The sequence below is a fragment of the Schistosoma mansoni genome, chromosome 5 (assembly GCF_000237925.1).
Source record: "Schistosoma mansoni strain Puerto Rico chromosome 5, complete genome".
In the NCBI taxonomy this organism is placed as follows: domain Eukaryota; kingdom Metazoa; phylum Platyhelminthes; class Trematoda; order Strigeidida; family Schistosomatidae; genus Schistosoma; species Schistosoma mansoni.
In genome coordinates this window covers 4132862-4148518 of record NC_031499.1, presented here as the reverse complement: position 1 = coordinate 4148518, position 15657 = coordinate 4132862, and the positions used below count along the sequence as shown (strand labels likewise).

The window sequence follows — 15657 nt, the reverse complement described above, 5'->3', positions numbered from 1 at the left end:
AATAATTGATAACAACAACGAACCGTAATATAATGTGTAACTCAGTTAAATTTTATAAAAATATAATCTTGAAGAGAGACAGAGAGATAGAGAAAGGAGACATGGGAAAAAAGAGAAGGGAAAATGTTTCGAAACAAAACATGATAATAACTAATTATATAATCAGATATGGTAATGTAATAATTCAGGTAATCCATAACAGCATATGTACAATCAAAGAATAAGTAATTACATACAATGAAACTAATTTATAATCATAGGAAATAGTATATACCCATCTAATCTTTCATATAAATATGACTGAGTTGTGTTGTTGTTGTTGTTTTAATTAAAATTAAAAAAAAATCACTCTTAGATAATAAACAAAGATGGATGTAGCCTAGAGATTATTAAAAGATTAAGAGGAAATACAACAGAGATTCGTTCAGTTTTTATCACCAATGCACCAGTGTACATATATAATATGTGTGTGTATATATAAGTCCATAGAATGTATACGGACAAGCTATAAGGAGATTTAATCATACGAAGAGTGGAGATAAATAGAAAATCACAGTTATAACAATAATAATAATAATAATACGCCCGTGTCAATCGGAGCAAAGAGTATACCTTTTGGTATCTGAAAACAAGACGATGGGGGAAATAAAATAATCAACTATAATGAAGAATAAGGGATTGAAAGAAGGAAACATAACATCATTATGGAATTCAATCGAAGCTGACACATCACAATCGCTAATTATCTACTGACAAAGCAATACAAATTACCTATTACAAAATTGTATGGAAAATAATAATGATTTATTGTCTGAAAGAAAATAAAAGAAGGAATGCATTGCATAACTTACTAATCCTTACTGTTCCCCTATCCTCTATTAAAAATAAGTAGACATGAATGAATACATTTGGTGATAGGGCATCAAAGCATCATTTCATTTTTATGAATTGAAAATGAATGTTTGTGTGTGTGTGTGTACATTTCATTCATTTTTTTTAATATCTTGGATAGCCTAAAATTCGTTCAGCAACACCAAGATAATACACAGTTTGTGCTATACCAAATAATGGTGCCATAACCATAACACGACAACCAGCACCTTTGAACAGACCATGAACACCTTCATCACGTAGTGTTTGCCTGGAAAATTTACGAAATAAATCATAAAAATGCAATTAACAGTTGTTATAAACATAAAGTGGATATCATGATAAAAATAATGTAATTGATTTGTCAAATTGTATACTTATGTTGTCTTTGAAGCTCACTTTGATGCGCGTATATATATATTCCTTTTATCATAGGCTTTTATGTCAACCATTAACTACTAATATATGATTTACCATTCTTAATTTATTCTCGATATATTACTTAATCTCCCATACAACCACTTTTGGCTTGACCAAATGCCCTGGTACGGCCGAGAGTGAGGAGAGTCCGCTCTCCCATGGACACGTGTATATAGTCACTGTCAGGGAAGTCCTACTCGCTGTCTTCTTGCACCACGGGTGTTGTTTACGAAATTGAGAGGATGAAAAGTGAATGTCCGATGCTTTAACCGAGTTGGTGGACACGGTGAGTTCACTTAGGGGAGTTGGAAAACCCTCATTCCAAACCAACGGTGCACATGGGCTCTAGTATCCTGAGGGAACAAATGGTGTATGAATCAATCGTTGGTCACCGACTACCATGGGACTGCATCTCACGATGTTCCACTGCCTTGTGGATCAGATCTTTAGATCAAAGGCTCCGGGTGTGGTCCCCTAAGAAAACAACCTGTTTCAGTTTGGGCACCAGTGCAGTATCACAGTCCTCACACAAATCAAATGGGATTTGTGCGGCGCATACATATCTGGTGCCCCTTTGTACCAATATTTATCTGTTTAAATAAATAAAATAAATGACCTTGTATAACTGTTATTTTTCATTTTATGGTATGATGCGGTCTGGTCTGTTTGTATATAAACTACGTATGTTCGAAATCTACTAATTACTCAAAGTTCTGTACAGTAATCTCTACACATGGTTAAAGGGTTACGTTTACCATTTCAAATCTAAACTCGCTAAAATAAAATATTAAGTTATCCGAGCTAGTTTCATTCAACTGCGTCATAAAACTATTTACATTGAAGAACTCAACACTACCAAAACCAACAGATCTGAAGGCAAGCGCTTAACCCCTAGACAATTAAACAGAAATTCAGTTTATGTAGTGCACAAATGTCGTCCATATGTTTCACACACTACATGTCTCAACTACACTAGTCGTGGATTAGAGTTGCTGAGGAGTCCCATACTAAGATGAAACTGTTGTCCAGCACCTGCTAGTTTTCAATGGCCATCTAACTAAGATCAGTTTATGATGTAAACTATGAGAGTAATTATTTTCTCTTATCAAGAGATCTAAAAATGTTCAAGCTATCTAATAAAGAATTTAAACGATAAGAACTTACATAAAACAATCTGTTATTCCTTTGAATACCTTCTCTCCTTCAATATGTTTAATTGTTTGTAGTCGAGTTTTAACAACTAGGAGAAAAATTGTGAAATAATATTAATAATAGGGAAATATTATTTGTCGAAGCACATTAATTTTAATTTGTTACAATTTAGCTACGATAAAGAATGGGATCTTACACACCGTTAAACAGACATCATTCACTCTCATTGATCTGGTTGAAAAACTCACCACCTAAATAAACTTGAGCCTTTTAAAAGATTTGACTAAATGTTTAGTAAATATTCAAGATATTTATAAATCAGTGTATGTGTGATAATTTACAAGTGATTGAAACTTACCGTCGAACGGGGTTACACTGAATGCGGCTATTGTTCCAGATAAAAATCCTGATAGAAATGACCAATAGAAAACAGCTTCTACACTATTTGGAGATCTTCTTGGACCCTAATAGAATAAATTAAATGAGATCAAAATAAAACTAGGAACAACACTAAATATACTTGACAATGTGGAAATGGTAACTCGCGAGTTCCATTTACTGAAATAATGATAAAGTGAATTTTATTAGTTCAACAACGAGTAATTTGAGAAAACATTAGCTTGAAATCCTCAAGGCAGTAGGGAAAAAGACAGATAAAATAAAGCATGGCGCCAGGAATTAGAGGTAGACATCAAAAGCGTCGAAAATACTGGAAGGGAATGTTGAGGACAGAGTTGGCTAAAGGTTCCTGGTCGGTGGTCCATGCCTCAAGAGGGGTAACAGGCGTAAGTAAATAATGAGTAACCAAATGAAAGTATGAAACATAATCACTAGGATACTCATCCTATATATATAGTGTATGGACAAGATGAGTAGGCCACCTGATCAAACTGAATGCAAAACCAATCAGGCTTTGAGTTATCGCTACAGTGCATGCGAGTGAATGGCACGATATAAGTGTGTACATGTAACTTACTGACCAAATATGGCTTTTCATTTATTTCACTCCGAACCTTAAGTGGAAGCTAATGATCATATCTAGTAAATTAAACCAAAAAACGATACGATGGGATTTAAACCCACGATCTACAGATTTGAAGCCGACTGACTGCTCTGTGCTTACATTGAAATCAAGTTGAAACACACCGATTGATTCATTTCCAACCAAACAGAAACAGCAGACGAATTGAAAAGATTTTAAACCCTTACGTAAATCTTATATAAACTTCAGCGTTTTCACTACTGTATATTTTTGATTTTCAGGTTTATTGAAATATGGATTGTTCTCTCTCGATTCTCGTTTTCATTTGGGAGGATTAGAGTGTTGTGGTCAGGAAATATTTAAAACTGATTGGACCACCACTGAATGGTGAACAATGAAATATTCCTCTATTCTTTAGTGTTGATCGAACTCTAACGACAAAGTTGCAATGTGACCGCTAGTCCAAATGATTCGACATAGCGTGTACTATGTTGAGATGTTAGGTAGTTGAAGGTAGTTAGCCCAAAACCATATAGTCTAGAAGCTCCATACCGAGTTTCGTACAGATTACTTCCAACCAGCTAACATTAGAAGCTGAATTGTGCAGCTGTATCACTTACCAACTAAAAGTTTCCTCACACGGCAGTGAGCTACAGTTTTTATGTGACGGATAATGATACTAACCGGTTGTCTCAAATGAAATAGATGGAGCAAAGTTTAAATATGATACTAAATGGTTAAAAGTCGTTGTGGTAAGTATGGATATTTTATATGAGGAAGTTGACAACTTACAATTTAAAATCTGATCGTATACATGAGTTATTAGATTCTAAGATATAAAATCCAATTCATATAAACGTACACTCACTATATTTTATGGATTAGAACATTTGATCAAAGTCTTAATAAATTGGCTTGTGTTCTTATTTGCTTATTTAATGCGCACAAAAATGTATGCAACGCAAATAAGGAGATAAAAACAATGTGCTAAAATAATTATAGGGGAATAGTACAACTGGAAAAACAGTATTTTTTATTATTTATTTATTTAAACACATAAATATTGGTACAAGGAAGCACCAGATACATATGCGCCTCACAAATCTCATTTGATTTGCTTGAGGGCTGTGATACTGCACTGGTGCCCAGACTGAAACAGGTTGTTTTCTTAGGGGACCACACCCGGAGCCTTTGATCTAAAGATCTGATCCACAAGGCAGTGGAACATCGTGAGATGCAGTCCCATGGTAGTCGGTGACCAACGATTGATTCGTACGCCATTTGTTCCCTCAGGATACTGGAGCCCATGTGCACCGTTGGTTTGGAATCAGGGTTTTCCAACTCCCCTAGGTGGACTTTTCGTGTCCACCAACCCGGTTAAAGCGCCGGACATTCGCTTTTCGTCCTCTCAATTTCGTAAACAACACCCCCGCCACGAGAAGGCAGTGAGTAGGACTTCCCTGGCAGAGGCTATATGTTCGCTGGCCATGTGAGAGCATTTCGAGAGGGAGAGCGGACTCTCTTCACTCTCGGCCGTACCAGGGCATTTGGGGGCAATAATATATAATACGAAATATAGTTCAGTCGAAAAAGCGACCAAAAAAACTTTTTCAGTTGAGTGAAGAATGTACAAAACTACAGGCGGATAGCCACTGGATTTTGTTCTGAATAATGTCTGAGTTGCACTGGGGAGTCATAATAGATTAATAGATGCCAGTCCAAGTCATTTTGTGACCCCCCCCCTCAGTTTTTTCCATCCCATCGCACCGTTGGTAATCAATGCACGGTGTGGAAGTCATTAGGATGACATTCGTAAGATATTTTCAAGCCACCGAGATCGATGTTTTATGACAATAACACTAATTAAATTACTGTGCTCGAACAAACATAGCCAAACCACAGCATTACTAATATAGTGTTATCACTGGATTTCAGCAGTCCTTCCCAAACTATGATGATCAAACACAGAAAGTCACAGGACACCCTTAGCTCAGAGGGACCAGGTTTTACAAGCACAGAACAGAATAGCTTTCACTGATACGTTGTAAATTCGGCTTTTTGCAGTCAGACTATGATCACCGAGCGCCAAAGATGGACCAGATTAGTATGAGCCCACGGGGTTTTCAGTATGCATTTAATTAGTTTGTCCCACAAAATATAATAAACCAAAAAAGTCAAATCACGGAAATAATTCGGGAAAATTTATCATTATATACTTACTAGAGCGTTAAAATTTGCAAATAATGGAAAATATATCATAGAAAATGAAACATCACGTAAAAATGTAGCTCTCATTCCACGATATAAACCAAATATTCCTTTTTCACGAACCAATTTAATAGCCAATTGAGTAGCAGTCTGTCGCGTCGCTACTACTGTACCACCGCTGTTAGTGTTAGTTATAGGAACTAAAGATTAAAAATGTGTAAACACTGGCAATATTTTATCAAAGAAGAAAAAACGGATAATACTGACGAAACTATGGAATATACATTATTATGGTTAACTTTAAAATCAACCTGAACCACTACAGAATAACAATAGGGGAGTTGTGAAGATTGTTGAATTTTTCGTAGTTGACATTACGAACTGACCTTCGCTAGACAACCATTGAAAAATAGAAAGCGCCGGATAGCTTTTTTATCGGAGTATGGAAGTCCTCAGTAGTGAACGTCCATGATCCTACCACGAACCGAACTCAAAAGCTCCAGGTCTTACAGCGAGAGCATGACCTTTAAACAACTGAAACAGAATCCAATGGTTCACATTACAGACAGATATACACTATCAACTTAGAGCCTGGCACAGATGTTCATTGACCCGAATTGACACATCACACTGGCACACCGAGATAAAAGTAACAAAAAAGATCAAAATAATGTTGCAGCAACTATAAAAAGAAAAACTAGACCTTAAGAATATAGTTTGAAAAGACACCGCTGAAAGGTGTGTACTAAGGGACACTGGAATTCAAGATCAAAAGGAAGATGAAGAATGGATACATCTGCACCGGTGTGAGTGATTCTGAGCTATGTCATTCAAAGACTCTAACCCTTGTTTATGATAAATGTACGAACCCGAACCAATTAGTTTACATCTATTAACATGGCTCAGACTAATGGTCAATGAGCTCATGAATTGATGCCATATTTCGGTTTGGCCGCCCTTAGCTTTCTTCCAACCAACTTCTGCCATAGCAAGCGTTGCTCATCGAGGATAGGCGGTGTTTAGTTATACGTAACATATGTCTTAACTACCTCAACCGATGAAGCTTCACTACCTCATCAACCGATTTGGGACCTCTTCCAAGTACCTTATGCCTAGCCTCAACATTGTTCACCAAATCGTTCCACCATAAGTGAGCGATGCCTCGAAGATACCTATGATCAAAAACCTTCAAACCACGCATGTCTTCTACTTTCATAGACTATGCTGCACAGCTACAAAGTAATACAGAAAGGTTGAGCAATAGTCAACATACTTAACTCCAATAAAGTTAAGATAACAGCTCAATACAGAAAACCTTGAAATAATTTAATGCATTCAGGATGTAAGCCAATTGTATAATCCTGTTTAACGATTTGAAGAAGAAAACTATATGCAAATGACGTAGAATATGAATACCTCAACTCACTTATCAGGCACAGACTCGTGTGTATAGAGCTTCGAGCCATACTCTAAGTGTGAGCTACTGATACTATTCCGCTGACCAAACCAAGGTATAAGTTGGGGAATTAGAACCTATGACCTAGTGCCTGAAAGTCGAGAGCCTTAATAAATGACCCAGCGCCCCACTACTGGACGTGAATGTAGAGATAATCAGCAAAGTAGCATTACACTGGTTTTACAACTTTATCCAGCTAAGATGAAAATTAAAAACAGCGCGTCACCTTTGCCATTATACAATCTCATCTCCACGAAGACTTTCATCACGAAACTTAATCATATTAAAATAGTAAGCGACGACACATGGGACAATTAACACAGATTAATCGATAACCCTTAAACAATAGGAATGATACTGAAGCCTATAAACATACTTAATGAATACATTATACTTCTCGATAGTGACTGCTATAATTTTTTATCCAGGATACAGTTAAATGCACCAGTTTGTAGTGACATCAACTCACAAACACAAAGAAAAGACGCAACGTCGATTAAAGCCAAACAGTTCCATTCGTCCTTAATCTTATTGTTATGAATTGGGATGTAACTCATTGGGAGTAACTCATTCACCAGGTATTTCGGTATGAGTTAATGATACTACTCAATTGCTTAAACCACAACAGGTAGGGTGGGGTTTAAACCTGAGACTTAGTAACTGAAACGACTTAACTACTAACGATTTTGTGGCATTATGAACGAGTTTTTTTATTACTAAAAAGAAAGAGTACAATGACGATTGGTAAATGATATACATTGATACGATGAAGTCAGGTGAATCCCTCATGAGACCGAATTGTTGACGTAGCCTTATCCTCCCTCCAACTGAATTAACATCAGAAAACAAAACATGTGTCCAACAGAATAAGTTTTTTCTCCTAACAAAATAACACACACAAAATACTAAACACAGGAATGAACATGATTACAAGTCATTTAACAGATAAACGATCGGACGATATAGTGACTATAGGTTAATCACTCTCCGTTACAATTAATGCCTAGTTGGCATAATTATTGCTCTGTTTTATCAATACCCTCACTAAATAATGGGGATTCTTCTATAAACACATCAGTAAAACAGCGATACTTCTAAGTTCACTTATATATTTTTCAGTGTTCTTGTAAGTACTATCTCCTTTTGGTCCACAAATTGCAAGATACTCTACAAACGTCATCAGATCCCAAAGAAATACCTACATTCACTTATTCCTTCATCTTTAGGCTGAACATTTGTTACATGATATTATCTGTAGTGATATGAGTAGTAAAATTGTATTGCAAACTGAAATGTTAGAGGTTCTCGTGAACCTGTTTGTTTAGTATGTGGTAAGTGCTTAGTTTTATGTGTTGTGAAATCAGGTGAATGTTCAGAATCTATAAACAAGCGATTTGGATATGAAGTTGAAGAATTTTCCTTTTCGTTTAGGGCTACTTAGTATTGGACCAACTGTCAAGCATAAATTATCAATCTTCCTTATCCTTACTGTGTATTGGTTGCTTAAGGTCGTCTACATGTATTGGTCAGTTGTAGAACAAAACACTAGCAACACTAAATGTTACAATGAATAAAAAAGACATCAATGTCTAAATGAAAATATACATCATCTGTTAGGATGTTAAGAAATGTAAGAGGATAATGACAGAATCTTTTATTGAGCCACTAGTGAATCGCTTTCTTAAAAAATTAAACATTACCAAATTAGCAGTTAATAAAAAACCTGGTATTACTTATAATGATAGAAAACATTTAAAAATTGACTAACAAAATTCATCAAATATTTTATTTTAATTTTTTTATTTACTTGATGTTCGACCAGCATCTTGTAATTGAATTTTCAACAATTCCATTGGTGTAGTGATGATAATTTGACAAGTTCCTGCACCAGCTCCAGCAAACATTTCACGAATCGGAGTTAAAGGTTTGCTAGAAATCAAGAAACAAAAACATTATTTAAACAAAGTATCAAGTCCTCGACTTGATTAACGCAGAATACGATATACAACTAACGGCACTCGAACGTATAGAACCGCACAGTCGCAAAATCAGAAGACAGAAGAAAACACGAGAAGTGATTGTTAGGTAAGAATCAAAAATGTGAAGAGAAACATGTGAATTTATAGTTACTGGCGTTGGTTATAACATCATTATAATTCCGCCAATGGGCAAGGAGGCACGTTATGCTACAGTCCAATAACAACATGCTACGTTAATATACTGAAAAGCTCCATCAGGTTCTGATTGGGTAGAAATTACTCGGCTCCTTTAAGGCCTCTGGAAGCTCCATCGTGCTTCACGATTTTATTTGACCCATTAACTTATTCCCAATCCATTAGTTACAGCATCCTACACTCACTTCCACTTTCGGCTTGACCTTGTATAACCGTTATTTTTCATTTTATGGTATGATGCGGTCTGGTCTGTTTGTATATAAACTACATATGTCCGAAATCTACTATTCACATAAAGGAGGCTGATATTTGTGTTCTGGACTGAACGGACTGGGATAGGCGACAAGTTACCATAAAGAGGACCAATAAAGTCTCAGAGTTGACTCAAGACTGCTATAGTGCTGTTCGACGCATTATTGGTTCAGCACAGGGACAAGGTCACAGGTGCCGATATTCTGATTAGCGATTTTGCCACGTGATATTTGATGGGCCATAGGACATACCAGTAACAGTAAGAATTAGGGGCTAAATATTAAACTTAACCAACCATCGAACCATAGCTCCATTTTTTAAAGTAATTTTTCAATACAAACCCGAATAGAGTAATCATTCATTTACGTTACAACAACAAAAAGTATTAATGTAAAGTGGTTGTATTAAATCGTCAGTTCAAACAAATCTTTTCTGAATATGCACCCTAGGTACAATAAAATATTCAAGACACAATACCTATACCACAAATATCAACTAATCTTCACCAGATAAAAATTTATGTACTTGGAGCTTTGAACCACAACTTTCGTGCGAGGGCGAGTGATACTATCCACAGCTGCCTAGATGAAACTAGGTGAAGGGGTGGGATCTGTAGCTTAATACTAATTCATTTGAAAAGGTTCGAATATTCCCGTTGTTGACTGGTCAGTCTCTTGTGACATATGTGTCCTGAGAAAACTGCCTCGCTACTGCCACAAGTATTTTTAGGCAAAGTTTAATAATGGCTAAGTTGAATCTGGGAAACGAGTTTCGTACTGTTTGGACCCGTCCGTTAGGTGTACTTACTACAAGGTCCCAGTATTGATGTTAATATAGGGACAAGAACCCAACACCTTTCGCTTTACATACCTGGCAAGTGATACGCTTAGCTACTCAGCCCAGACAGTGAGAAACACTGAGTTTAAATACCTATGTGAACATCAACATTAAGATTTTGTAGCAAGTACATCCAACAGACGTCTCAAACAGGACGAAACAAGTTTCCGGCCGAAAGGCGCTAACAAACATTAAATTCACTTAGTATTGTTTGTTTGAATCTTCCCACTGATGTTTTGGGACTGCAATTAATCAACCTCTTATTAGAATACGTGCATACTGTGCGTATTGCCTCGATATAGCCTAAATTCACAAGCATCAATGGGCAGATTCAAACAAACAATACTAAATGAATTTAAACTTCACCCCATTGCACAAGCAAGTGGCTATCAGGACTCAGTGGCCGAGTGGATAACGCGATGGCGTTTGGAGCGAAAGGTACTGGGTTTGAGTCCCAGAAAGAACATCAACTCTGAGATTCAGGTACGTCCAGCTGATGAGTCCCAAATAGGACGAAACGTGCGTCCTGGATTCCACTGCTAGCCACTATCCATCTTTGCTAACAAACGTTGCTTAAAAACGTTGTAAACTAATAGTTGTAAACCAAACGCTCTAATTGCTAAGTATTCAAATAAAAGCAACTTAATAATCAACTAAGTTGATAAATTTTCAAAAACAAAAACAAATACAATATAAATTTTCAAAAAATCTTACCCTTCAGGTTTTAAATGATAGCGAAAAAAATCATTGCCGACTAATTTTATCGCTTTCTCTGGCGTAATTAAAAGGAGATTGACACCACTTCCTAAAACATTGGAGGGGAAAAACACTAACATAAGAGTTTTTAAGTTTTGACAACAAGGCAAAGATTAATGTTGAACCTGATGAAAAGTGCATTAAATTCAAGGTTAATTATATCATTAGTTACGTTTAACTTCCTTCCTGGACACCGTTAGACTCAAGTTAATTGATTTATAAGGTTATTGTTAAGCAAAAATTATCTCCATAAAACTGCTACTCAAATCGATAATAAGATGATCCCAGGTACTTTTAGAGGTATGATGACGATTGTCTCTTCACGACTCCTCACGCCGTGAAGGGATACTTTTCTTATGGAGATGTCTGAAGAGGAAACTGGATGAGAAGTGGTCCTGGGAACCCCTGCATGTATAAACCAAATACACCACAAACATTCTATTGAAATTAAACTAGACCAATAGTAGGATTGGTACTAGTAATTTGATGGTTAGTATTTGAGCCCTGATACCATTGAACTGTAACCTCATAAGAGTAAACAAGACGATTAAAAGATTAATTCGTTAACTATCGAGAAGATAAAATTGGAACTATCAGCATTAATGACAAGATAATAAGTCAGTAATTTAATACATCGACTAACCAAACAGTGTATCTTCAGGTTTTACAATCTACTAGGATTACTCTAACTGTTGAAAGCTTATCTTGCTATAAATTACTTATACCGTATAAAATTAATGTATATCACTCAAGTCCAACAATTACCACTACAGTTATTGACAACAAAAGTGTGCTAAAATAAGCTAAAAATGTGCTAAAATAAAATATCATTAATCACATAGTACTAACCTCTGTACATGCCAAAAAATCCTTCAGCACGATATGTTTTTGCAGCACAGTCCAAACTTTTTAAGGATATGGAAAGTAAAAATAACAAAGATTTATCGACAACAATCTATTTTATTGTTTAGAAAAACTTTTCTTGAGCTGGAACTATTTACATTTATAGAGTTTTCAGTCAGTCATTACCAATGTACAAACTAGTTTTTAAAAAGGTATGCGCGGGTCTAGCTTACTGTACTATAGTGACACGAGATGAAATCAACAAGATTAACTGCAAAAGCGACAGAAATGATGCAGTCTTGATGATGATGAAGATTAAACATTGAGAATATGGTTTTAAAAGACAAATGCAAAGGTATTCATGAAGAAATACTAGAACTCAAAAGTGAATACATCTGCGCCATTGTGACCAGTTTTGAGCCATGGTACTCAATATCTTCAACTGCTGATTGCGATTATCATACGGACCCTAACCAGATATCTGGAACTACCAATACTCAATGACCTCACAGACTGATGCCAAGTCTTGGTTTTGCCGCTCCTAAATTTCTCCCAACTTACTCTAACATCAATGAACATCGTGTCAAGGTGGGAGATATTAACACATCCTAATCAATTCATGCGATAAGGATTTAGTAACCCATTAAATGGTTTGCAACCTTTTCCACGACCGACCGTCTGACCTCGTCATTCACTTGGCTGATAGTTAACTGACTTATTCATACACCTTGGTACTACGTGACACATACCTTTAATTAAACCAACCTAACTCACCTGATACCTGAGTATAAGCCACACTTTAAGTAAGGAGATTAATACCGTTAACTGGTTCTCCAAGCTGACGTAACCCGAGTAGGGTTCAAACCTGGGACTTGATGCACAAAAATAGAACCCCTAATCGTCAACCTATTGCTCCACCATAAGTAACTTTCTCCCACTGGTTTTTCCGTATTTTCAGCCCCCCTTAATATTCTAAAGGCTTCAAAAGAAACATTGATACCATTCTGTAAGGAACTAACTAGTTCTTAATTAAAACAATGGTGACTAACACTTAAGTGCCTGGCAATCTGAAAAAAGATACTGTCAAGTACGAGCCATGTAGATCTGGTGCATCTCCTCAGGTTCCCACACCCTATTGGCACAGCTAGATGAAATAGTCAGGTCTAATCTAATTACACAAAGGCATGGATTTATTAGTAGTACTGTATTTAGGATAAACATATATAACTACAAGTTTCTGTCTGAGACAACCGAAACTATCGAGCTAAATGCTTTTACTACAAACTATATAGTGTGTTTAACAGAACGTCGTCTACAGTACAATTTACTGAGGATGTCTATAGAAAGTCATACAGGAAATCGGTAAGGGTATATACTTTCAGTTTGGTGGAAAGGTTAAGTTTAGCCTAACAGCCGTCTTTACAAAACGATATGTTTAAAACGAACAGCATGGTAAGCACTGAATAAGAATTACCCAACAAAAATCGTGCTATACAATAAAACAACCAGTTGCATTTTACCATTCACTTAACAATACACGTTAGGTTTGTTTCTAAATTGAAAAACTAGATTATTTTAGCATACTGTTTAGACACTCATCACCTTGAAATGCTTTATCTTTGATGCGGAAACAAAGTAGTAAGACATTGTTACTTATTTCCCTGTAAGTACGTGTTTTTCAACATTGTCATCCAAATAATAGATGGAGAGTTGGGAGACTTCGAATGAATAGATAGAAGGCCGACAGATGGCTGAAATTTAATTACACAGTGTAGTCGAAAGATCTATCCGACTACCCATTTAGAAAACAAATATCGGCCTGTGACAGTGGATGATTCGATATGGTCAAATCAAAACCAGGATTCACTAGGAAGCTCAATTAACCAGACATAAACTAGGAATGGTTTTGTGGTCTATTTATTTCAGTTCCTGAATTTTCCGCACCTTACCATAGTTCCTGGGACGTAGTATTATAATAATGTCTTGTGCACTACCTATTCTTAAAACATTTAGAAGTACTTCTTTCAAAAGGAGATAAATGGCCAGGTAGTGGACCAGTTTTAGATATGACTTACACATTTTTATATAACTTCCTGCCACTTTGTTGATTTTGCATTCTCGTTTTAACCAGATCGATTGGAAAAACGCAGGTTACACCAACGACCCCAGCAATGCCGCCATTCACCACTTTTGGAACAAACCTAGCAAATATAAAAACTTTATACACAACTAACGAAAAATGAGAATCTACAGACTCTTTGTTAAGAGCCATTTTCCTCGTGAAAGGGAGACTTCAAAAGTTCGCCAGGCCCCGTTGCTTAATTCTTATTGGTTGCTTCGGAAGGTCATGGACTAAATAAAATAACCCACCGCCTATCGATGCTGAATATTTAGCCGCCTATAGGCAGTTTTTCTTGCGAGTCAGAACCTTTATATAAGGAAAGAAACAGAAACCAAAAAACTGAGGATGTCGACATTGGGCATTGTCCAACATCCAAGTAGATGACGAGGAAGCAACTGCTTTGTTTAGTAAAATGTACAGTTACTGCAATGTAAGCTAGTTCAAATGAATCCACTAAATAGACATCATGAGCGAAGCTGATGGGATACCAATCAATAACACCTACTAAAGTCTTGGACAATGGGACGATGTTTTCAAGGAGCAGTTCAACTAGTCTGCTGCCCCAAGCACATCGATCAGACTGTTGTAGCTGTAAATAATTCCCCTAAATCAATAGCTCATTAAGTGTTCGACATTGGATGCTGACCATGTTGTTTAAGTGGACTTGTTTAACTGAAGGCTTTCGGTCATGCATCCGTACCAGATCACGTTTCAACACGGCGTGGGACACAGCTCCTACGTTTCATTAGCCAGCTTATAGAAAAGGTCCTCGATATATTGGTAACGAATCAAATATATCTTTCCTGTCTCTTCTCGTCTGACTTCTGATTTCTATCTGACTGGGAACGATCGAATATAGAAGGTGCTACTGGTAGCTAGTTGTAAAACTAGAACATCCGTTGCATCATCACTGTCCTATCCTTCATAGCTGGTGACGACTGATCTGCCTAACGAAGCGGAAGTCAGCAAGGAACTCCGACAGCTAAAGCGTCACAGATCACCAGGCTCATACAGATGACTTACCTCCGGTCCCTTTCAAAAATAGTGGCCATCCTCTAGTTTAGGAACCGACTGAGTTCTTAAAAAAACTCTGGCAACCAAAATGTTGCAACACCGTGTAATGAGTCGGTAATTGTCCCAATCTTCAACAAAGGGTCACGTTGTTTCTGCAACAACAATCGGGGGATGATTCTACTTCCGATCGTGTGCAAACTATTGGCTTCGTCACACTTTGTAGATTGTTCAAAAATAGGAACACACTGACTCACGAGGAGCAGGCTGGTCCTCATTCTGGTCGACGATGCACTGATCATATCTTCACCCTCCATCAAATTTATTACAGGTTAACAATCGTAGTGCTTCTTGACATTAGGGTGACCTACGATCCAATGGATAGGACTGTTCTCTGCGATTGTCTATTAACGATGGATTCCTGAAAGGTCTACTAGCATTTTCAGAGCTCTATATACAAACATCTCAGGGAGAGTGAGAGCATACAACCACTTCTCTCCATTGTTTTGTTCGAACAGTGGGGTTGGACAAGGTTGATCAATCTCAGAATTCCTCTTTAACTCTGCCATCGATG

The 15657-nt window shown here is 36.8% G+C and overlaps 1 protein-coding gene across 1 annotated transcript; it reads right to left on the bottom strand.

The window, feature by feature from the left end:
- Window positions 1-629: 629 nt before the first annotated feature.
- On the bottom strand, window positions 630-14283 carry Smp_044690 (putative mitochondrial glutamate carrier protein). Its single transcript, XM_018797682.1, has 9 exons — window positions 14185-14283; window positions 14026-14151; window positions 11957-12012; window positions 11066-11156; window positions 8896-9017; window positions 5645-5832; window positions 2801-2906; window positions 2455-2530; window positions 630-1141 (listed from the first exon to the last, which is right to left on the bottom strand). The coding sequence occupies exons 1-9, from the start codon at window positions 14220-14222 to the stop codon at window positions 997-999; spliced, it is 948 nt and encodes a 315-aa protein (XP_018652700.1). The 5' UTR covers window positions 14223-14283; the 3' UTR covers window positions 630-996.
- Window positions 14284-15657: the final 1374 nt, after the last annotated feature.